General features: G+C 55.3%; 2 protein-coding genes across 6 annotated transcripts in view; both read right to left on the reverse strand.

Annotated features, from left to right (window-relative positions):
- Nucleotides 1-398: 398 nt before the first annotated feature.
- On the reverse strand, nt 399-3,018 carry ASPDH (aspartate dehydrogenase domain containing). Of its 2 annotated transcripts, XM_524347.7 has the most exons (7): nt 2,616-3,018; nt 2,089-2,233; nt 1,744-1,828; nt 1,478-1,627; nt 1,177-1,397; nt 953-1,107; nt 399-569 (listed from the first exon to the last, which is right to left on the reverse strand). In XM_524347.7, the coding sequence occupies exons 1-7, from the start codon at nt 3,016-3,018 to the stop codon at nt 526-528; spliced, it is 1,203 nt and encodes a 400-aa protein (XP_524347.4). In that variant the 3' UTR covers nt 399-525. The 2 variants fall into 2 exon arrangements, with proteins under 2 accessions (XP_524347.4, XP_009434366.3); XM_009436091.4 differs by lacking the exon at nt 1,478-1,627.
- Nucleotides 3,019-5,737: 2,719 nt separating this feature from the next.
- Nucleotides 5,738-23,287, reverse strand: part of LRRC4B (leucine rich repeat containing 4B) — a 51,882-nt gene continuing 34,332 nt past the window's right edge. For all 4 annotated transcript variants that reach the window (XM_016936660.3, XM_016936659.3, XM_016936661.3 and 1 more), the window contains one exon: nt 5,738-8,264. In XM_016936660.3, the coding sequence (XP_016792149.1) occupies nt 6,420-8,264 (1,845 nt within the window). In that variant the 3' untranslated portion in view covers nt 5,738-6,419. The remainder of the gene's footprint in view (nt 8,265-23,287) is intronic.

The following is a 23,287-nucleotide window of genomic DNA, read 5'->3' on the forward strand; positions in this document are numbered from 1 at the left end:
CACCGCGCTGACTGGGCAGGCGGGACGGACTACAGCTCCCGGTGATCCCCGCGCGCCGGACTACTACTCCCGTGGGGCCCCGCGGGACTCTTGCTCCACACGGAACGCCCGGGCCGCGTGGCCCTGAAGTCGGCCGTCGGGCCTAGGAAATGCCGCACTACAACTTCCGTCGGGCTCCGCGGCAGGTCCCGGAAGTGCGCCTCAGAGGCCCTTCTTTCGCATACGGCCGCGCCCACTACCGCTCAGAGATTCTAGGAAACTTAGTAGGTAGGCTCTCGCGATAGCTTCCTGGCGCCGCGCTCTCATGGGTGCTCGCCCCCGGCGATGGCGTCATGCGCGGTGCGCAGACGCAGCGTGACGTCACACAAGGGAAAGGGATCAGAGACGCCAGGCGGTGCGGGGGGAGGCAGCGGTGATCTTTACTGAGTCAGAAGGGAGACCCTGGGGAAGTGGGGCAGGGCAGGGGTGGGATGGTGGTGGTGAGAGGCCAGGCAGATGATCTTGTCTCAGGAGGGAGGAGGCTTCTCAGCAGAGATGGATCCCCGGCCTGGAGGGGAGCTGGCAGCAGGCTGCGGGGAGAGAGGGGAATGAGCGAATGAGACAGAGGAGAGTTGAGGAGACAGACGCCTGGGGGAGGCAGTGGTGGGAGGAGGGGACAGGGCAGGGGGGCGGTGGAGGAAGACCCGGAGAGAGCGGGACAGAGCCCTGGGGGTGGACAGAGACAGAGAGAGTCTCGATCAGAGGCGGGCACAGAGACTCAGGGGACGCGGACAGAAATGGAGACATCTACAGTGCCAGGATTCAAAGTCATGGAGAGAGGTTAAGGAAATAAAGGTCAGAAAGAAAGGTCAACAAATACAGAACCAGAACTGCAGAACTAGTGAGAGCCCGGGACCCCCAAGCTCTGCAGAACACAGGAGCCCAGGGCCGGGGGAGAGGGGCCTGGCCGCACCCAGGAGGCTCCGCCAGAAGGCCGTGACGGTGGCGGAGCCGGTGACCGCGCCTGGCTCGGCAGGGTTCTCTCTGTGGGTGTGCACAGCAAAGCTTCGGCCCGTGGGGCCCCGGGGTCCGCTCAGCTCTACATCCACCACGTGCATGTCCGTGAGGCTGGGACAAGAGGGGCAGTCAGTCTGGAGAGCCTGGACTCAGCCCAACACCCTGCTTACCTCTGCTCACCTGGTATCAGCCACAAGCACCCCAATCACCCCATCGAAGCCCAGGCTGGGGGCAGCCAGGGCAGCCGCCGCCATGGTGTTGGAATTTCGCGGGGCAAAGGGGCAGAGCCCACGGACAGGGCCTTCGTAGAGCACAGTGCAAGGCCCAGGGCTGTGGGCTGCAGCCAGGGGTCCCTCAAGCCGGAAGCCATCGGGGTGTGTGGCCATGGTGACACGAAGGCTCTGGAAGCAAGAGCCCGGGTTAGGGGGAGTGGGGTCTTTGCAGGCCTCCCCTGGTTCCTGGGGAGCCCAGCAGGCCTCACCCGGAGGCCCCCAGCTGCATCCAATCTCCTGATGTCCTCAGTGCCCCACAGGGCCCCTCGGGCCACAAACACGGCGTGGTCCCAGTGCTGTGAGGCCTCCAAGAGCTGCCGCTCTGTGGTCTGGTCACTTAGAGCTGAGGGGGACCCCACCTGGGGTGGATGAAGGAGGGGAGGGTTGAGGTCAGGGAAGGATATCCACTTCAGGGTGGGGTGAGACCAAGACAGAAGGGGTAGGGCTCTGCGTAAATGGTTGGGGTGGGGCTTACCAGGAGATTGGCATGGCGCAGGATTTGTGCCCCAGATTCATGGATTATTTTGGGATGGGCCACTTCCACAACCAGATCAGGGCGCCTGGGAGAGGGGAAAGAGGGCGGAGGGTCTTGGAGAGGTATTAGGCCTCTTCTCCCCAAGGTTCCCTCCGAGTCTACTGAGGGCTGCCCTTCTTCTCCCTGACCTGGGAGGCGAAATGAGATGAATGGGTTCGTCCTGTTTCACATTTGCTTGAACCAAGGCCCAGAGAGGGTCAGGGAACCCCTGAGATCACACAGTGGCTAAGAGAGCCAGGACAGGAGCTTCAGGCAGCTCCACTCTCCCATGGCAAGGTCACTGACCTTTCCCCAAGGGCAGCAAGGTTCTGGAGCTGCAGGGAAGGGGGCACGCTCCCTGCCATTCGTCCTGGGTCACGATTCCAGACAAAAACAAGTTCTAGGCCAAGTTCTGGTCCCTGAGCCAAGAGGCGGGAGACGAGGGACTGTCCTGGGGAGAGGGAAAGGAGAGGGCTAGAGATCCAGAGAGAGGGGGACAGAGACCCAGAGAGAGAGGAGGTGGGGACAGAGACCCAGAGAGAGAGGAGGTGGGGACAGAGACCCAGAGAGAGAGGAGGTGGGGACAGACTCAGATTGCAGGGTAGGGAGACAGAGATGGGGGTAGGACAGAGACACAGTGGGGTGGACAGAGGCCCAGAGAGAAGGGAGACAGAGACGGAGAGGACAGAGACCTGGGGTGGGGGTGCGGTGGGCAGACCCAGAGACACAGCCAGGGGCAGATAGAGACACAAAAAAGTGTTTGTGGAGGGCAGAGTCTTGGGAGCTTTAGGAAGGGGTTTGGGGAAGGAGGCCAAGGATGGTCAGGGACTCACCGAGGCGGCCATAGCCCACCACGCCCACCCTCCACGGGCCCCTGTCGGCCATGGCCCTGAGTGCGGTGTCCGGGGCCCGGCTCCCTGGGCTGCTCACTGCCCCCTGCACAAGGCCTGGGCAGCCGCTGCTCTTTGGACATCTGACCCTTGAGCCTCTGGGCTCAGTCTTCCCCCTTCCCCGCAGGCCCAGCGTGGGGGCGTGGGCCTGCGGGAGTGGAGGCGGGAGAACCCTTCCCTGTGCTCTGTCCACTTTCCCGGGTCCAGCACAGTGAGCATGGTGACTGGGGGTTCTGGGAGCCCTGCGTGCCCCCCTTTCCCCTGCAGCACACCCTCTTTCTCCCTGCTGATGTGGAAAGTTTCCTCTGCAGTCCCCTGCCCCCTCTCTGGCCGGCCAGGTTGTCATGGAAACTGCATCTTGCTTTGGGTTGGGAGAAGAGATGGTGACAGAGACTCTGGGCTCTGTCTGTTCCCTCGTGCTCACCTCTCCTCCTTGTTCTCAGGCGGCTAAGGTCTGAGGGAGGCTTCAGCCTGGCTGTGCCCCTAGCCCTCCCAGAGGCAGCGGGAGCCCTGGTTGTGGCTTCTCCTCAATGTGTCCTTGCCTCAGCGGGTCCAACCTCCCTAGCCCCGCTGCGCAGCACGGGTCCCCTTCCCACAGCCTCCGCTCCTGTCCACAGCCTCCCTCTGCTCTGATCATCCTTCAGTTCACCTTGACTTGCTACCTTTCACTCTGTCCCCCATCGTGCCACCAGCTGCCTCCAGTGTGACGTTCTCACTCCCACGTCCGTCCCTCCCGTTCCCCAGCTCGCATCAGCCCAGGAGAAGCCTTCGAGGCCTGGAGAGGCCAAGTGTCCCCAACATGAGCCCCAGCCTCTGTGCCTTGAGGGTGCCTGGCACCGGAAATGGCGCAGGCTGCGGCAGCGCAGGCTCCCTGCCCCCAGCCACCACCTGGTACCCGCTGCAGTGTTTCCATGGCAACCAGGATTGGCACTGGAAGGAGGCTGGAGAGAAAGAGAGCGTGAACGGGAGCATGGGGTTGGGGGGGGGGGGCGGGCACTGGGTGGCGAGAGCCCCAAGTTGACAGGAGGAGAGAGGAGACAGACGCAGGCAGACAGAGAGGGGCCAAGACCCCGACGTGGCACCCAAAGGCTGCCGCTGCTGATAAGGGAGGAATTGGCTTCCAGAGCCAGGAGCCCCGGGTGTGGGAGAGATAAGATGCCTGGGTGTAGACAGAGCCAGGAAGGGGGCAGGGGCCAGGCACCTCATGGAAGTGGGGGGCCTCCCGCCATCTCTACCTTCTGACTCCTGCTGGGGCCTGAGTGTCCCCATAGTGCCCATAGCTGCCGTGTACGGGGTACAGCCTGGGCCACTACGAGGGGAGAAGGGGGCTGGGCGCAGGCCTGTGTGTCCTCAGGGCTGTGTCCCCGAAGCCACCTCAGCGTGGGAAAGCACTGGAAGGCCCTGCATGGCTCTGTCACTCCCTCTGCCTCCCCCAGCAGTGTGAGATGGCAGCCCTGGCCAGCCCCAGCCCTCCAGGGGCTGCAACTCAGGCACCTTGACCCCCCAAGAGACATCATCACCCCCTCCCCCAACCCACCCAACAGCTGCCCACTGTGCCAGCAACCCCCCAACCAGGCCCGCTCGGGGCTTGCTCCCTGCCCTCCCAGGGCTCTGTTCCTGCCCTTCTGGGTGGCACTGTGGTGCCCCTGCCGCCCCAGGCCCACCCGATCCGGCCCTCCAGCCTCCCACTGAACCGGCCAGAAATACAGCTGCTGTGCCCCAGAGGCCGCAGCCCCAGCCTCCCACATGGCCTCCCTCCCCTTCAGCACCCCCTCCTCTGGAGCAGCCTTGAGGGGGTCTGCAGTGGAGACACACACTCTGGATTGGGCCCTGTTGTGGGTTGAATTGTCACCCAGAAAGGGAAGCGCAGAAGTCCTGACCTCCAGGGCCTCAGAATGGGACCTTATTTGGGAATTGGGTTTTTGCCAAGGATGGAGCTGAGGTTATACTGGAGGTGGAGGCTCCTGGTCCAGTCTGACCTCTGTCCTTGTAAGAGGGGAGGTTAGGCAGGCTGCAGTGGCTCACGCCTATAGTCCCAGCACTTTGGGAGGCTGAGGCAGGTGGATCACTTGAGGTCAGAAGTTCGAGACCAGCCTGGCCAACATGGTGAAACCCCGTCTCTACTAAAAATACAAAAATTAGCTGGGTGTGGTGGTAGTCGCGTGTAATCCTAGCTACTCAGGGGGCTGAGGGAGGAGATTCGCTTGAACCTGGGAGGCAGAGGCTTCAGTGAGCTGAAATTGTGCCACTGCACTCCAGCCTGGACAACAGAGCAAGACTCTGTCTCAAAAACAAAGAAACAAACAAAGAAAACGGTCAGGCATGGTGGCTCATGCCTGTAATCCGAGCACTTTGAGAGGCTGAGGTGAGTGGATCACCTGAGGTTAGGAGTTCGAAACCAGCCTGGCCAATGTGGTGAAACCCCATCTCTACTAAAAATACAAAAATTAGCCAGGCCTGGTGGCGCATGCCTGTGATCCCAGTTACTTGGGAGGCTGAGGCAGGAGAATCGCTTGAAGCTGGGAAGCAGAGGTTGCAGTGAGCTGAGATCACACCATTGCACTCCAGCCTGGGCGACAATAATAAAACTCCATCTCAATTAAAAAATAAATAAATAAAAGAGGGGGAGTTGGACACAGACGGACGCACAGAGAGGGAAGAGATGAGAGGCTACAGGGGCAGGCACTGGAAGACTGGGGTGATGTGATACAGCCACCAGCCAGGACAGCCTGGGGCCGCCAGAAGCTGGCGAGGCAGGAAGCTCCCCTGAGGTACCCCCAGGTTTCAGAGAGAGCGTGGCCCTCCCTCCAGCCTCCAGAACTGTGGGACGATAGATTTCCTTTGTTCTAAGTCTCCACCTGGGTTTGGGTGTGGTGTGGCGGTGCTGGGGGAGGAGTTTAGGAAGAGAGGGAATCAGACCTTCTCTGGGGTCTCCAGGGTGAAGGCTGAGGGGCCTAAGACCACCCGGAGGTGCCCCGTGCCCACCCTCCCGACGGAGCTGCGAGGCTGGCTCTCCAGCCTCTCCTTCCGCCCCCACCCACATTCACTTTGTTTTCTCTCCTCCGTGCTTTCATGACCAAAAAAAATATTTTTTTACTTTTTCCATGTTTTTTTTTTAAAGTAATTACAGAGCAGGTAGTCGTTGACGCAAACCTCCCTTCAGTATCAAAAGTGTCTGTGGGGCAGGTGGGGCTGGGGCGGGTGGAGGCTCCCCCCCGCGCCGACGACAGGGACCGCCGGCCGGGAGCAGAGCCGGGCGCTGGGACGGGAGCTCTGGTGACGTGCCCATCTCTTCAGTTTTGAGGGCGGAGGAGTGGGAGGGAGGGACGGGCGTCAAACTGCAAAAACTGAACCGTAAAAGGAAGGTGTTTGGGGCCGAGGGGAAAGGACACCCCTGGAGAAAGCTCCTCTCTCCCCTGGAAGGCGGCGGGCCCGGAACGCTTGGTGGGAGAGCGAGGAGGAAACGCGGAGAACTCAGGCCACTTCTCCTGGGTCCCACGTCCCCTCCCGTCACCGGGGATTGGCGGGGGTGAGGCGAGGATCCCGGAGACTCCGCTCCTGGAGCCCCACCCTGTCCTCACTGGGGGTCCGAGCCCCAGAGGGGGCTGGAAGCCACCTCTCCCCAATTCCCTGCGTGGTCCCAGAAGGTGGGCTGGGCTGTGGGAGGAAGGGGTCCCGGTCAGGCTGCGCCCGGGCTGGGACCTGGGTGGGGGGCTCCACGCCCCTCGCCCGCCCGGCCCTGCCGCCTCAGATCTGCGTCTCTTGCACGTTCTCCTTGGAGCCGCTCTTGAAGAGCAGAGGTTCGTGGATGGAGTTGAGGCCAGGCGGGCCTTTGCCCCCGCAGCCCCCGCCGCTGGGGTTGCTGCTGTAGTGCGCCTTGAAGGCGGCAGCCACGTAGTGGTGGTGGTTGAGGTGGTCTCGCTCCAGGGCGGGCAGGGCCAGGTGGCTGTCCCCGCCCACACCACCCCCACTGGCCACGGCGGCCGCGGCGGCCACGGACACGGCCGAGGCGGCGGGCAGCTCGTCCTCCACGTTGATGATCTCCACGGTGCGCGTGGGCCCGTGGTGCTTGTGGAGCTGGTGCTGCTTGCGCAGCTTGTAGAAGGCCACGAGCATCACCGCGGCCATGAACGTGATGGCCACGAAGCAGCCGATGATGATTTTGGTGGTCTTCATGACGTCGTCCAGGTCCTTGAGGGCGTTCTCCGTCACATCCGTGATGGGCACCGTGAACGCCTTCTCCGTGGGCCGCGAGGAGCGCGGGGCGGGTGCCGTGGTAGAAGACGAGGCAGGGCCGGCCGCGTCCCCAGGCCGGCCCCCACCCCAGACACCGTCTGTCGTGGGCCCTGGCGGTTCCTTCTCCGTCCCCCGCGGCTGCAGGGCCTCCTCTCCGGGCTGCGTCTCCAGGGTCTCCACGGTCACCGTGGTGAAGTAGGTGTAGCCGCCACTGCCCCCTCCAACACCACCACTGCCCCCAGGGCCGCCCCCGCCGCTGCCGGTGCCCCCGGCCGCCACGGGGTCCACGGCCGAGACGTTGAGCGTGGCCGAGGCGGTGGTGTTGCCGGCTGAGTTCGTCACCATGCACGTGTACTGGCCCGTGTCCTGCACGGTGACGTTGGTGAAGTTAAGCGTGCCGTCATGCAGGACGGAGATGCGCACGCGGTAGGAGCCGTGGGTCATGAGGGTGCCGTTGGGCGTCAGCCAGTTGACGGAGGTCATGGAGGTGCCCGTGCGGCATTTGAGCTCGGCAGCCATGCCCTCGGTGACGTTGAGGTCCGTGGGCGGCTCCACGATGACGGGCGCATAGCAGGTGAAATGCGACTGGTCCAGCTCCCCAATGTAGCGCCCCTTGAGGCCGGCGGGCGCATGACAGCGGGCGCAGCAGGTCGTGTTGCTGGGCACCGTCTCCTTGAGCCACCAGCTCAGCCAGAGCACGTCGCAGTTGCAATGCCAGGGGTTGTGGTTGAGGTGCACGCGCTCGAGGCGGTGCAGGGGCGTGAAGAGGTCGTGGGGCAGCGACATCAGGTTGTTGTGGGACAGGTTGAGCTCCTCCAGCGACTTGAGGTCGTCGAAGGCGTTGCGCTCGATAGTGGCTACCTGGGCGTGCATGAGCCACAGCTTGCGCAGGCTGGTGAGACCCTGGAAGGAGCCCGGGCGGATCAGGTCCAGCCGGTTGCCCGACAGCTCCAGCTCCTCCAGGCGCACCAGGGCCGTCAGGTTGGGGATGTCCTTGAGGTTGCACATGCCCAGGTTGAGGTAGCGCAGGTTGACCAGCCCCTCGAAGGCCGCCTCCGAGATGTACTCCAGCCGCTTGAGCTCGCCCAGGTCCAGGCGCCGCAGCGAGGGCACGCGGTTGAAGGCGTAGGAGGGGATGCTCTCGATGGGGTTGTTCCGCAGCCAGAGCTCCCGCAGCTTGGACAGGTACTCGAAGGCCTGCGTGGGCACCGTGGTCAGCCGGTTGTCAAAAAGCTCCAGCGTGTTGAGGCTGGGCAGCCCGTTGAAGGCGCCCACCTCGATCTTGCGCACCAGGTTCTTGCTCAGCTGCAGAATCTCCAGGTGCCGCAGGTGCTTGAACGTGTCCGTCCGGATCACCTGGGGAGAGGGAGACACGGATCAGTCACGGAGATACTGACGGGGACCGTGGGGGGATCACCAAGGTCCCGGGCGCAGGTGGGGCCGTGTGGCTGGATCTCCCGTGCTGTGCTGTGACGGTACGACCTATATTGCAACATGGTTTGATGAGTTTCTTATAAAGTTAAAACTGGAGTCAAGGCTGGGTGTGGTGGCTCACGCCTGTAATCTCAGCACTTTGGGAGGCCGAGGCAGGTGGATCACTTGAGGTCAGGAGTTTGAGACCAGCCTGGCCAACATGGTGAAACCCTGTCTCTACTAAAAATACAAAAATTAGCCAGGTGTGGTGGTGCGTGTAATCCCAGCTACTCGGGAGGCTGAGGCACGAGAATCACTTGAACCCAGGAGGCGGAGTTTGCAGTGAGTCGAGATAGTGCCACTGCACTCCTGCCTGGGCAACAGAGCAAGACTCCATGTAGAAACAAACAAAAAAACTGGATTCAAGAATTTTGGGGGACCAAGCACAGGGGTGGCTCATGCCTGTAATCCCAGCACTTTGGGAGGCTGAGGTGGGCAGATCACTTGAACCCAGGAGATTAAGATCAGACTGGGCATCAGAACATAGACCCCATCTCTACAAAAATAAAATAAAATAAAATAAATTAGCCAGGCATGGTGGCATGTGCCTGTTGTCCCAGCTACTAGGGAGGCTGAGGTGGGAGGATTGCGTGAGCCTGGAAAGTGAAGGCTGCAGTGAGCCCTGATCACGCCACTGCACTCCAGCCTGGGCAATGAAGTAATACCCTGTCAAAAAAAAAAAAAAAAAAAGAAAAGAAAAGAAAAATGAACAAACAAGAAAATGAAAAAAAGAGAAAAAAAGATACTTAGAAAGTTAAAACTGGATTCAAGAATTTTGGGGACGGCCAGGCATGGTGGCTAACGCCTGTAATGCCAGCACTTTGGGAGGCTGCAGTGGGTGGATCACCTGAGGTCAGGAGTTTGAGACCAGCCTGGCCAACATGGTGAAACCCCGTCTCTACTAAAAATACAAAAATTAGCCAGGCATGGTGGCTAACGCCTTTAATGCCAGCACTTTGGGAGGCTGCAGTGGGTGGATCACCTGAGGTCAGGAGTTCGAGACCAGCCTGGCCAACATGGTGAAACCCCGTCTCTACTAAAAATACAAAAATTAGCCAGGCATGGTGGCACATGCCTGTAATCCCAGCTACTTGGGAGGCTGAGGCAGAAGAATCGCTTGAACCTGGGAGGCAGAGGTTGCAGTGAGCTGAGATTGTGTCACCACACTCCAGCCTGGGTGACAGAGTCAGACTCCGTCTCGAAAAAAAAAAAAAAAAAAAAGAATTTTGGGGGCCAGGCACAGTGGCTTATGCCTGTAATCCCAGTGCTTTGGGAGGCCAAGGTGAGAGGATCACCTGAGCCCAGAAGCTTGAGACCAGTCTGGGCAACACTGGGAGACCCTCCCTGTCTCTACAAAAAGAATTTAAAAAGAAATATAAAACCAAGAATTTTGGGATTGAAGAGGAAAAAACTTTTGAAAAAAAAGTTAAAACTGGAGTGGCCATCCGACCCGGCTGTTCCATTCCTGGGTATTTCCTCAAGAGAAATGAAGGCAGATGTCCACGCAACGGCTTCTGTGTGGGTGTTCACAGCATTTTTTTCTCAGGACTGCCTAAGCTGGAGACATCCCAAATGTTCCTCAGCAGGTGAATGGACAAACACTGCGAGGTGTGGCCATGTAAAGGATGCTGCGGCTCAGCCATGAAAGGGACCTGGCTACTGTGACCCCCTGGATGAATCTCTCAGCTCAGCCATGAAAGGGACCTGGCTACTGATGACCCTCTGGATGAATCTCTAGGGGGTTACACTGAGCAAAAGACGCCGAACACAAAGGAGCTGGTGCGGTGGATCCGTCCACACCATGCTCTGGGTGTTGTAAGTGGGCGTCTCTGCGTGTGTGGGCGGGTGAGGTATCTGGGGCAGACAGGGAAGGGCATGAGAGAGCTTTCTGGGGTGATTGAAAGGTGCTACATTGGTGTGGTGGTTACAGGACGGAAAGCAACTGTTAGGACTCCCCAAACTACACTTAAAATGAGGATATTTTATTCCATGCCAGTGATACATTATTTTATTTTATTTTATTTTTGAGACAGAGTCTTGCTCTGTCACCCAGGCTGGAGTGCAGTTGCACAATCTCGGCTCACTGTAACCTCCGCCTTCCAGGTTCTAGCGATTCTCCTGCCTCAGTCTCCCAAGTAGCTGGAATTACAGGGGCGTGCCACCACGCCTGGCTAATTTTTGTATTTTTAGTAGAGATGGGGTTTCACCATGTTGGCCAGGCTGGTCTTGAACTCCTGACCTCGTGATCCACCCGCCTCGGCCTCCCAAAGTGCTGGGATTACAGGCGTGAGCCACCGTGCCCAGCCAATTTTGTATTTTTAGTAGAGACGGGGTTTCCCCATGTTGGCCAGACTGTTCTTGAACTCCCAATCTGAAGTGATCTGCCTGCCTTGGCCTCCCAAAGTGCTGGGAAATTACAGGCGTGAACCACCGTGCCCGGCCACTATACATAGTTTTAAAAATGAAAAAAATAAGGCTGGGCATGGTGGCTCACAGCAGTAATCCCAGCACTTTGGGAGGCCGAGGTGGGAGGATCACTTGAGCTCAGGAATTGAAGACAATCCTGGTCAACAAAGCAAGACCCCTGTCTCCACAGACAAATACGAAACTTAGCCCTGTGTGATGGCATGCACCTGTGGTCCCAGCCACTCAGAAGGCTAAGATGGGAGGATCGCCTGAGCCCAGGAGGCCCAGGCTGCAGTGAACTGTGATCGTGCCACTGCGCTCCAGCCTGTGCGACAGAGGGAGATCCCGTCCCCAAAATAAATAAATAAATACACAAAATGAAAATACTAATACCAGCAACTAAGACACATTGAACACATCTTTGGTGCCAGACACTGTTCTAAACATTTTGTGGGTGATAACTCTTTTAATCCTCCAAACTGCCCTGTGAGATGGGCACTATTACCAGTCCTTATTCGATACCTGCAATTCCAAAATTCTTAAGGCCCTAACAATCAGATTTTTCCAAACTTTGACACCAAATCCCACTTGGCGGCAAAACCCGATCAGAACTCATGTGAAGCTATTTTATTTATTTATTTATTTATTTATTTATTTATTTTGAGATGGAGTCTCGCTCTGTCGCCCAGCCTGGAGTGCAGAGGCGTGATCTCGGCTCACTGCAACCTCCGCCTGCCGGGTTCAAGTGATTCTCCTGCCTCAGCCTCACAAGTAGCTGGGATTACAGGCACGCATCAACACGCTTGGCTAATTTTTTGTATTTTTAGTAGAGACAGGGTTTTGCCATGTTGTCCAGGCTGGTCTCGAACTCCTGGCCTCAGGTGATCCACCCGCCTTGGCCTTCCAAAGTGCTGGGATTACCGGTGTGAGCCACCTCACCCAGCCACATGAAAGTAAAGCTTTTATTGATCCCACTTGTGACTATCCAAACATTTCATTCTAGAAATTCCCATGTTTCACGACCACTAAGATATTATAAAACCTATACTATCTATTACTATGTTTCTAATATCGGAATGTCAAAACGCATCAGACCGCAAGAGTTTCACACGAAGGATGATGAATTAGGCCCAGGGAGGTGCAGTGACTTGCCCAAGGTCACACAGAAGTGGACAGCAGAGTTGGGACTGGATCCAGGCCCTCTGGTTCCAGAGTCCTGGCTCTTGACCTCTGACCCTGGCTGCTGCCTCTCAGGGCTGGGGCTGGGGTCCACAGGAGGGGCAGTGCTGGGTCAGAGCACGGGAGGCAGGATCTCACAGGGTCCTCACTACTGATGACCACGCCGGGTGCACTGAGGCCCAGAAGGCCACACAGCCATTGGATCATATCTGCAAAGCCCAGATAGTGGTGTGTGCCAGGGAGAAGGGGACGGACACTGGGGGAATGCGGTGTTACAGTATTAACGGAGGAAACTGAGAACCTCAGATGCATCCTGTGTCATCACAAAGAAGCTGAAGAATTAGGTATCAGAGTATATGCACCAAAAGAAAAAAGAGAAAAAGAGGCCGGGCGTGGTGGCTCACACCTGTAATCCCAGCACTTAGGTAGGCCGAGGCGGGCAGATCAGTTGAGGTTGGGAGTTTGAGACCAGCCTGGCCAACATGATAAAACTCCATCTCTACTAAAAATACAAAAATTAGCTGGGGGTGGTGGTGGGTGCCTGTAATCCCAGTTACTCGGGAGACTGAGGCAAGAGGGAGGCGGAGGTTGCAGTGAGCCAAGATCGCGCCACTGCACTCTGGCCTGGGCGACACAGTGAGACTCCATCTTAAAAAGAAAAAAGAGGCCGGGCATGGCGGCTCATGCCTGTAATCCTAGCACTCTGAGAGGCCAAGGCAGGTGGATCACCTGGGTCAGGATTTCGAGACCAGCTTGGCCAACATGGCGAAACCCCATCTCTACTAAAAATACAAAAAATTAGTCAGGCATGGCGGCAGGTGCCCGTAATCCCAGCTACTTTGGAGGCTGAGGCAGGAGAATCTCTTGAACCCGGGAGGCGGAGGTTGCAGTGAGCCAAGATCGCCCAGTTGCACTCCAGCCTGGGTGACAGAGTGAGACTCTGTATTAAAAAAAAAAAAAAAACAAAAAGAAAAACTGGAAGGACATACTCCAAGCTTTTCTTAGTAGTGAACTTTATCTGTTGGGAATTATGGACAATTTTTATTCTTGTGTGATATTTTTTCCTCAATGAGCAAAAATTACTTTTATAGTAAGCAGGAATAAAAACCAAACCAAACCCAGATATACCTGAGAGGCAAACAGCGTTAAGAAATGGTAGTATCTGTGGCATAGGCAGAGTCATAAAATAATAATAATGTATGTCGGTGCTGTCCAATAGAAATAGAATGTGAACACGTGTGTAATGTTTGTTTGTTTTGTTTTAAGACAGAGTCTTGCTGTGTCACCCAGGCTGGAGTGCAGTGGCACAGTCTCGGCTCACTGCAGCCTTGACCGTCTGGGCTCAAGTGATCTGCTCGCCTCAGCCTCCTGAGTAGCTGGGACTATAGGCACATGCCAGCACGCCTGGCTAATTTTATTTTAATTTTTTGTAGAGATGGGGTCTCCCTATGTTGCCCAGGCTGGTCTCAAACTCCTGGCCTCAAGCGATCCTCCCGTCTCAGCCTCCCAAAGTGCTGGGATTATAGGTGTGAGCCACCACACCCAGCCCACATGTGCAATTTTAAATTTCCTAGAAGCCACATTGAAATAATAATAAACAAAAAACCAAACAGGTGAAATCAACTTTACTAATATATTCATTTAGCTCAGCAGGTCCAAAATACTCTCATTTGAACCTGTCATCAGATGCAAACTTGCGATTGAGCCATTTTACACTCTTTATGGTGGAGCTTCGAAATCCAAGGAAACCCAACATGTGTTTTACACCCAGGGCGTCCAGGGCGCCTCTCAGTAGCAACACACGCAGTCCCCGAGCCCAGCCAGCAGCCCCGATGCTGGCGGCTGCCCTGTGAGATGCTGCGGGTTTACTCGGCACTCAGGGGCGCTCTGCAGACACAGTCACCTTTTGTCCATCCAGCAGCCCTATGAACAAGGACTGTGATCGCCCCGTTTTAGAAAGGAGGAAACAGGAGCCTAAAGAAGTGGCTTGCTCCATGGCAGAGCTGGGCAGGGCTGGCTGGAGCCTGCGCCCCTCCCCGTCTCGCTCGGCCACCTCACACCCACCCATCGCCGTTCCCCGTGGACAGACACGGAAACAGAGGTCACGGGTGTAGTGTGAAGAGCAGAGCCCTGTTCAAATCCCGCCTCCCCCGTCCTGGTTGTAGGGCCTGTCACTTGAGCTCTCTGTACCTCTGGGCCCACTCTTACCACGAGGGGGATGATGAAAAGCACTTCAGAGGGTGAGGGAGAGGAGATGAGGTCCCAGTGTTCAGGGGTGCTCAGCACGTCGTCATTCTCATTGTTATCGTTATCGTTGGCGTTGAGAAACTTGTACCATGCCCTTGGGATTACAGCCCTGAGCCGTCCACTGAAAGGCGGCTCTTAGGGCCAAGAACCGTACTTTTTTTTTTTTTTTGAGAGGGAGTTTTGCTCTTGTTGCCCAGGCTGGAGTGCAATGGAGTAATCTTGGCTCACTGCAACCTCCACCTCCCGGGTTCAAGTGATTCTCCTGCCTCAGCCTCCCAAGTAGCTAGGATTACAGGTGTCCTCCACCACACCCGGCTAATTTTTGTATTTTTTTTTTTTTTTTAGTACAGATGGGGTTTTATCATGTTGGCCAGGCTGGTCTTGAACTCCTGACCTCAGGTGATCTGCCCAACTCGGCCTCCCAAAGTGCCGGGATTACACGCGTGAGCCACCCTCCCCGGCAAGAACTGTCTGACTGCATCCTTTCCCGCAGAAAATCAGGGCCGCCCCCATCCTGGCCCCCTGTCCTCCGACTCCCTGTTCCAGCCTCTCCTCTCCATGCCAACGGCCCCAGCTGCACCTCAGCCCTCTGCCTCTCCCACCAGGCCCTAGAAAGGTCTGATTAGGCAGGGCGCATGCCTGTAATCCCAGCTATTCGAGAGGCTGAGGCAGGAGAATCGTTTGAACCCAGGAGGCGAGGTTGCGGTGAGCTGAGATAGCGCCATTGTACTCCAGCCTGGGTAACAAGAGAGAAACTCAGTCTCAAAAATAAAATAAAATAAAAGTCTGTTTATACCCACAGATCCCCTGTCCCTCCCCTGGGCCCTTCACAATCCTCCCAGGACTGCCCGTCAGTCCCAGCATAAGACTCTCCCATGACGCACTGTGCTGCCACCAAGGCGACAATGACAGTGAGAGCCCATAAGACACAGTCTCTGCCCTGGAGCAGCTCATCCGCCTGGCACCACCTTCTCCTTCCTCCCCTACTTGTTTCCCCCACCTCCTGTTCTGGCAAGTCCCTGAGCCCAGCAGACACACTCTTGCCTCTGGCCTTTGCACCTGTGTTTCCCTCTGCCAGGAACACCTTTCCTGCTTTTTTCCTGGATACCTCCCCCAATCTGTCCTTCAACACCTAGTTGCAGGGTCACTTACACAGGAGGATGTCCTGGTCCCGTCTACCCACCCCAGTCTGGTCAGGGATCCCTGGGGCTGGGTGCCCCGGAGCCCAGAGTCCAGGTGCCTCCAGGGAGGGCAGGGACTGGGTCCCAACCACAGGGCGTCTTGCGCAATGAAGGACTCCACGGCCTCAGAGTGAAAAGGATAGACGAAGGATAGGCGCAGTGGCTTACGCCTGTAATCCCAGCACTTTGGGAGGCCGAGGCAGGCAGATGACTTGAGGTCAGGAGTTCCAGACTAGCCTAGGCAATAAGGTGAAACCGTGTTTCTAAAATAAAAAACATTTTTAAAAAGTAATATATACTCATTTAGGAAAAAGTGTATGAGAAGAAAATAAAAATTGGCCAAAATACATCTACCCAGAGTTAATTTATGTTAATCATTTGGCACATCCTTCCAATTTTTTCTGTGCATATTATGCAGGGATATATTTTTTCATTATCTTTTACTTGTTTTTTTTTTTTTTTGAGATAGAGTCTCACTCTGTTGCCCAGGATGGAGTGCATTGGCACAATCTTGGCTTACTACAACCTCTGCCTCCCGGGTTCATGCAATTCTCTTGCCTCAGCCTCATGAGTAGCTGGGATTACAGGCACACGCCACTACGCCTGGCTAATTTTTGTATTTTTGTATTTTTTTTTTTTTTTTTGAGAGAGTCTTGCTCTGTCACCCAGGCTGGAGTGCAGTGGCGCAATCTCGGCTTACTGCAAGCTCCGCCTCCTGGGTTCACGCCATTCTCCGGCCTCAGCCTCCCAAGTAGTTGGGACTACAGGCGCACGCCACCACGCCCGGCTAATTTTTTGCATTTTTAGTAGAGATGGGGTTTCACCATGTTAGCCAGGATGGTCTCGATCTCCTGACCTCGTGATCTGCCCGCCTCAGCCTCCCAAAGTGCTGGGATTACAGGCGTGAGCCACCACCCCCGGCGGTTTTTTTTTTTTTAGTAGAGAGGGGTTTTCACCATGTTGGCCAGGTGGTCTTGAATTTCTGACCTCAAATGATCCACCCATCTCAGCGTCCCAAAGTGCTGGGATTACAGGCATGAGCCATTCATTGTGGCTTGCTTTTTCACAATTTTTGATGATACAATGTACTTGCCTGGGTCCTGCATTTCCCCTTAATAACATTGTGAGTATTTTCTTACATCATGAAAAGTGCTTCAAAGACATGATATGAACGGCTCTCTAGAGTACTGGCCCACGGCTATACCTATGTATGGACATTGATCTGTAATTGACAGGGTAATCTTTCCTTTTCTTTCTCCTTTCTCTCTGTCTCTTTCCCTCCCTCCCTCTTTCTCTCTCTTTCTTTTCTTCTTTTTTTTTTTTTGAGTCTCGCTCTGTTGCCCAGGCTAGAGTGTGGTGGCACGATCTCGGCTCACTGCAAGCTCCGCCTTCTGGGTTCAAATGATTTTCCTGCCTCAGCCTCTGGAGTAGCTGGGACTACAGGCACGCACCACCACACCCGGCTAATTTTTTGTATTTTTAGTAGAGACGGGGTTTCACCGTGTTAGCCAGGATGGTCTCCATCTCCTGACCTTGTGATCTGCCTGCCTCGGCCTCCCAAAGTGCTGGGATTACAGGCGTGAGCCACCGTGCCTGGCCCTCTCTCTCTCTTTCTTTCTGACAGGGCCTCCCTCTGTCACTCTGGCTGAAGTGCAGTGCTGTGATCATAACTCATTGCAGCCTCAACCTCCTGGGTCCCAGTGATTCTCCCACCTCAGTCTCCCAAGTAGCTTGGACTAAAGGCACACACCACCATGCCTTGCTAAGTTTAAAATTTTGTAGAGATGGGGTCTTGCTGTGTTGCCCAGCCTGGTCTCAAACTCCTGGCCCTGAGCAGTCCTCTCGCCTCAGCCTCCCAAAGTGCCGGGATTACAGGTGTGAGTCACTATGTCTGTGCTTGATTTCTTCTTTTCTTTTTTTCAGATGGAATTTCACTCTGTCGCCCAGGCTAGACTGCAGTGGTGCGATCTCAGCTCACTGCAACCTCTGCCTTCTGGGTTCAAGCAATTCTCCTGCCTCAGCCTCCCGAGAAGCTGGGATTACAGGTGTGCACCACCACGCCCAGCTAATTTTTGTATTTTTAGTAGAGACAGCATTTCGCCATGCTAGCCAGGTTGGTCTCGAACTCCTGACCTCAAGTGATCCACTCGTCTCGCCCTCCCCAAGTGCTGGGATGACGGGCGTGAGCCATTGCGCCCGGCCGATTTTTTTCTTAATAGGCTTCTGCCTTGTCTAACTTCCCAGAGTGAACATGGCTAGCTTTCAGAACTGAATGAGACCTCCGTGAATGCTATTTCACAGGCAGGAGGGTGTGAATGTGTTTGCAGGGAGCTGGTGGGGGCTCAGCCTGCAGGACACAGCCTGAGGATGGGCTCGGGCAGGCCTTGTGGGGCAGGGAGAATGGCGGAGTACAGCAGGAATGCCTCTGCAGGTGCGGGTCCTGAGGGTCATTTGGGTCCCAAGCCGGCCTGGGGTCTCTGCACCCAGCCGGAGATGCGACTGTGCCTGGGCATGAGGCTGGGGGCTGTGGGCATCGCCTGTCCAGGGCAGGAGAAGCAGGGGCTTGAGAATGTCTCTGGCCTGACTGGGCTGGAGCTCTAAAACTCCCCCCTCTGCCAGGGGACCCCCCAGAGCTTGCATTTCTTCCTCGGAGAGAGTATCTGGGGAAGAACCCAACCTGGAGCTTCTCAGAGCCGGTTCTCAGAGCTTGTTCCCCGGGACGCTAAACACCAACAGCAAAAAAACACTCTCTCATTTCAATGCATTAGGAGCCTGCACACTCCCTCCCCGAGACTCCAGTGCACCTGGCGTGTCGAAGCTCTGTGAAGCCCAGTGGGAGACAGCGGCTTTGTTTTGCTCAACTCTAGTTTTCCCAAACATAATACACATGGGACCCTTCTCACCAAACGCCGCTTATCACCTCCCTGGGAAATGCTGGTGATCGACAAAGCAGGCGCTCGGTTGCTATTTCTATTAATAATAATAACATCAATAATAGCAACAGGAGGAGGACCCGGTCATCACTGATCGCTAGGCAGAGAATGAGGCGGACTTTAAAAGAAAGCCTGGACCAAGAGGCCGGGCGCGGTGGCTCATGCCTGTAATCCCAGCACTTTGGGAGGCCGAGGCGGGTGGATCACTTGAGGTCAGGAGTTCAAGACCAGCCTGGCCAATGTGGTGAAACCCCGTCTCTACTAAAAACACAAAAATTAGCTGGGCGTGATGATGCACGCCTGTAATCCCAGCTACTCAGGAGCCTGAGGCAGAATTGCATGAACTTGGGAGGAGGAGGTTGCAGTGAGCTGAGACTGCCAGTGCACTCCAGCCTGGGCAACAGAGTGAGAATCGTCTCGATAATAATAATAATAAATACACAAAGAACAAAGGTATTGCTGGTCCATGTGCTGTCAAGAGCCCCCTGGAACTTTCCCCCTCTCTGGGTTACACTGAGATGGCCTGGGGCCCCCTTCATTCCCAGCAAACACTCTGTGCCCCACCCTCCCCTCCCTCCCTTCAGGGTCCCTTTTCTCAGTGGGGCCCCCCTAGCTCACCCTCCCCGTCCAAAGCGGGGCTGCGGCCTTGCCCCTGGGTCGGCCAGCAGGGCCAGGCGGCTTCATGCCTTTTAATGCCTTGCAGCGAACTCCCCCATTTCCTCCCCATCCCCACAGCCCAGCCCCGCCTCATCCTCTCTCCCTGGGCCCGCCGCAGCCTCCTGCCTGGCCTTCAGTCTCTGCCCTCCAGTCCATCTCTGGGGTCCTGCTATGCCAGAGCTGACCCTGCCTCTGCCCTCCTCTAGACGCCTCCGGGGCTCCCCAGTGCCCTCGGGAAGTTCAGCCTGTATTGGAAGCCCTGCCTGAGCATCTGCCTTTCTCCCCACTCCCCTCTGCATGGCCCCTCACTCGCAGCCCTCACTCGGATACACATTAGCCAGGATCAGTCCTTGGACCCTCTCGCCGGGCACTCCACCTTTGCACATGCTATTCCCTCTGCTCAGGACACCCTTCCCTTTCATCCACCGGGAAAGCTCCTGCTCACCCTCTTGAACCCAGCCCAAAGGTCTCCACTCATTCCCCCATTGCTTATTGATTGAATGGAGATACAGCAGGCCTGCAGGTGCAGAGGTGGAGAGGGGCCGTTGTCTGAAAGGACCTCACAACGTCAGCCTTGCGAGCTGCTCTGAAGGCTTGAGGTGAGACTCACTCCGCTCAGGGCTTGGCACCTGGAGGCGTGTGCTGGGCACAGGCGATGATGCCCTGCAGGGCACGTGTTGCTAGGCTCCTTTTTTGTTTTTTTTTTTTGAGACGGAGTTTCGCTGTTTTCACCCAGGCTGGAGGGCAGTGGCGCCATCTTGGCTCACTGCAACCTCCGTCTCCCAGGTTCAAGCGATTCTCCTGCCTCAGCCTCCCGAGTAGCTGGGACTACAGGCATGTGCCACCATGCACGGCTAATTTTTTGTATTTTTAGTAGAAACGGGGAGTGGGGGGAGGTCTCTCTATGTTGGTCAGGCTGGTCTCGAACTCCCGACCTCAGGTGATCCACCTGCCTCGAACTCTCAAAGTCCTGGGATTACAGGCATGAGCCACCGTGCCCAGCCTTGGCTCACTTTTCAGAGAAGGAAGATGGCTCAGCGAGGCCACACGACCAGGAAGTGGCACAGCCAGGGTTTGAGCCCTGGGCCTCAGCCCCCTCCATGCCCACCTCCTGCCTGCAGCTCCCGGAGCCTCTGCGGCACCCCAGGCTCCTGCTGACTCCCCCGGCAGCTCCGGAGGTGAGCATCACACGCCATTTCAGAGACAGACCAAGGCTCGGTGAAGTCAAGTGACTCAGCAGGGTTGCCGGTCCCGGGGAGCGTGCACCTGGGGCTCCTGCCCACAGTGTCTGTTTTCCAAGTCTCCTTGGTGCCTCTGGACAGAGGACCGTGACAACAGCGTGGCCACAGGCGGACAGCCTGAGGCTGCTCGGCGCTCAGCACGCAGTGACCCAGCTGCAGAGGGAAGGGGGTGTGAAGGGAGATGAAGGGACACTCCCAAAGGGAGGGGGTGGGGTCCCCCCGCCAATCACTTTAATAATGCAGTTGAGAACTGAGTGGAATGGGGGTGTTGCTGCAAAGGGAAGCCTGGTTTTGTTGAAACATGTGGCATCGGGCTGCTTTAAATAGGGAGTCTCTTTATTTTGAACAGAATTCCAGTCTATTCTCTCTTCTCTGCAGAATGCCTGCTGAGCAGCCTCGTGGGGGATGGTTGAGGCTGGGTTTGAATCCTGGCTTGGCTGCTGACCAGCCTGAACTCCCTGGTGGCCTCGGGCAAGTGTCCTCACCTCTCTGAGCCCACTTTCCTCCCAGGTAGCATGGAGTTACTGTGACGCTTGGACAAGACAGTGAGCGCTTGGGATGAGACGATGAATGTGTGGGACACGGCGGGCATGCAGTAATAGATATGTTTTCACTGTTAATTCAGTGGATAATGATCATTAACACTGGTCCTGGCCAGCCACAGTGGCTCACGCCTGTAATCCCAGCACTTTGGGAGGCCAAGGCGGGAGGACTGCTTGAGCTCAGGAGTTCGAGACCAGCCTGGCCAACATAGTGAAACCTCGTCTCTACTAAAACAACAACACCACCCACCAAAATTTACCCTGGCGTGGTGGCACACTCCTGTAGTCCCAGCTACTTGGGAGGCTGAGGCAGGAGAATCGCTTGAACCCGGGAGGCGGAGGTTGCAGTGAGCTGAAATTGCACCACTGCACTCCAGCCTGGGTGACAGTGAGACTCTGTTTCAACAAAAACAAAAACAAAAAAACAAAACACTGGTCCTGTCTCTGGGCTTCCAGTTTCTCCCTCAGCATCTTTCCTCTACACTGGCTGTCAGAATGACCGGAAATGCAGTTCAGACCTTGCCACATCCCCACTCCCAGCCTCCCATGGCTATCACCCTCGACAAAGTGTCAGAGGCCCTTCAGAACCTGCCTTGCTGCCCTCTCCTTGACTCTAGCCATAGTAGGGAGAAGAGAGATGCATAGGGTTCCCTCTGCTTGCCACACTCTGTCCAGCCTCTCTGCCTCTGCACAGGCTCTGCCCCTTTTCTATACTGTCCTCCTCCTTGTTCTCTGGAAAATTCCAATTGCCTTCCTTGGAAAAGCCCTTTTTGACCCCTGGTCCCTCATCAGTCACACACACACACTCTCTTATTAGATCCCTATCGCAGTGACTATAATTTGGTTTCACACATCTGTCTCCTTGTCTAGGCTGTGAGTTGGTGTGAGTAGAGATTGTGTTGGGGCGACTTCTGCATTCCCAGCACGCTATGCAAGGCCAAGTTCGTGACAGACTTCGGCCAAGGTCTGCTGAGTAAACAGACTTGAGTGTCTAAGGCTCTTACTGGGGAACACCCTGGTTGTGCTGGTCCCTATTTCCCTCATGCTTTTTGGCCTGGGTGATAATGCCAACATGTCAAAATCATGTTGACATCAATATGACAGAACTTGGGAACGGAAAAGCATTGGTGTTCTGGTTCCAACCTATTCTGCTTTTTACCTTCGTGTGCACGTCTGAGATCATTAAAGCTACATCACCTTTCTTGTGTTTGTCATCATTTTTACTTTCATGAGTTCTGTCCTCATGTTTTAGGTATGTCTTTCGATTTTAAGTCAGTCTGAAATCCTTGTCTTTTAACTGGAAGTTTAGCTCATTTACATTTACTATAATTACTAATATATTTGAAATTCTTCCTATAATGTTATTTTGTGCTTTTTAATTGTCCTGATTTTTGTAGCTTATTCTTTCCCCTTTCCTGTCTTCTTTGTATTGATTGAATTTCTTATGATTCCATTTCTTCTCTCTACTGTTTTAGAATTTATGTATTTTCTCTTTATTTAGTGGTTACCCTTAAAATTTAACATGCATACCTAAAGACCAAAGCCAGTTAATTCTTCTCTTCTCCTCCCAAATGATACACAGACCAAAGACCAGTTAATTCTTCTCTTCTCCTCCCAAATAATACAAAGACCAAAGACCAGTTCATTCTTCTCTTCTCCTCCCAAATAATACAAAGACCAAAGACTAGTTAATTCTTCTCTTCTCCTCCCAAATAATGCAAAGCTGATCTCATCTCTGACTCTAAAACAAAGAGACATCCTGGTCAGCTTCCCAATAAGGTAAAAGGGGGGGAATCATAATCTGTTAAGTGCCGATTATTGCCAGAGCTGTGCTAAATGCTCTGAGGTATGATCTCATTTAATCTTTGTGGAAATTCTGTCACATGGGGGTTATCAAGCACATACCCCTGCTCCCTTCATATCTGGTGGTTCATAGCTGAGAAAATGAAGGTTCAGAGAAGTAAAGTCACTTGTCCCCAGTCTCACAGGCTCCAAAGTTGCAGAACCAAGACTCAACGTCTCCTTTTCCTGAGCACAGACATGGGAGTCTCCACCACACCTACCCACCCTAAACTGAAACAGTTGGGCTGTCTGTGGGCTTCACAATGCTTTTTGAGCTGTGGGGCCCATTCATTCTTACATTACCATGTATTGTTTCACTCATTTGACAGGTTATTTTTTGAGAGCTGCTATGTGTCAAGTGTCATACTGGGCTCTGGGGATCCAGCTGTGGACAAGACAGACAAAGCCCTGTCTTCCTAGATCCTGGCCTCAGAGAAGAAGAGAGACACTAAACAAAACAATTATGCAAACAATCATTTAACCAGCAAAGGTGTACACAGATCGTGGAGGCTGCCATGGTTGCAGGGGGAGGCAGGCCTGGGGCCCCTCCAAGGCCTGATTTGAAACACCCTAGACCAGATCACCTCTGAAGTTGTGAGTGTCATCACCCTCACGGCCCTGACACAGAGTAGGATGGGCAAGGTGGGGATTGGTTCTTGAAGCAGGTAAATCCCCCTG

This window comes from Pan troglodytes, chromosome 20 (genome assembly GCF_028858775.2).
Source record: "Pan troglodytes isolate AG18354 chromosome 20, NHGRI_mPanTro3-v2.0_pri, whole genome shotgun sequence".
Taxonomy (NCBI): domain Eukaryota; kingdom Metazoa; phylum Chordata; class Mammalia; order Primates; family Hominidae; genus Pan; species Pan troglodytes.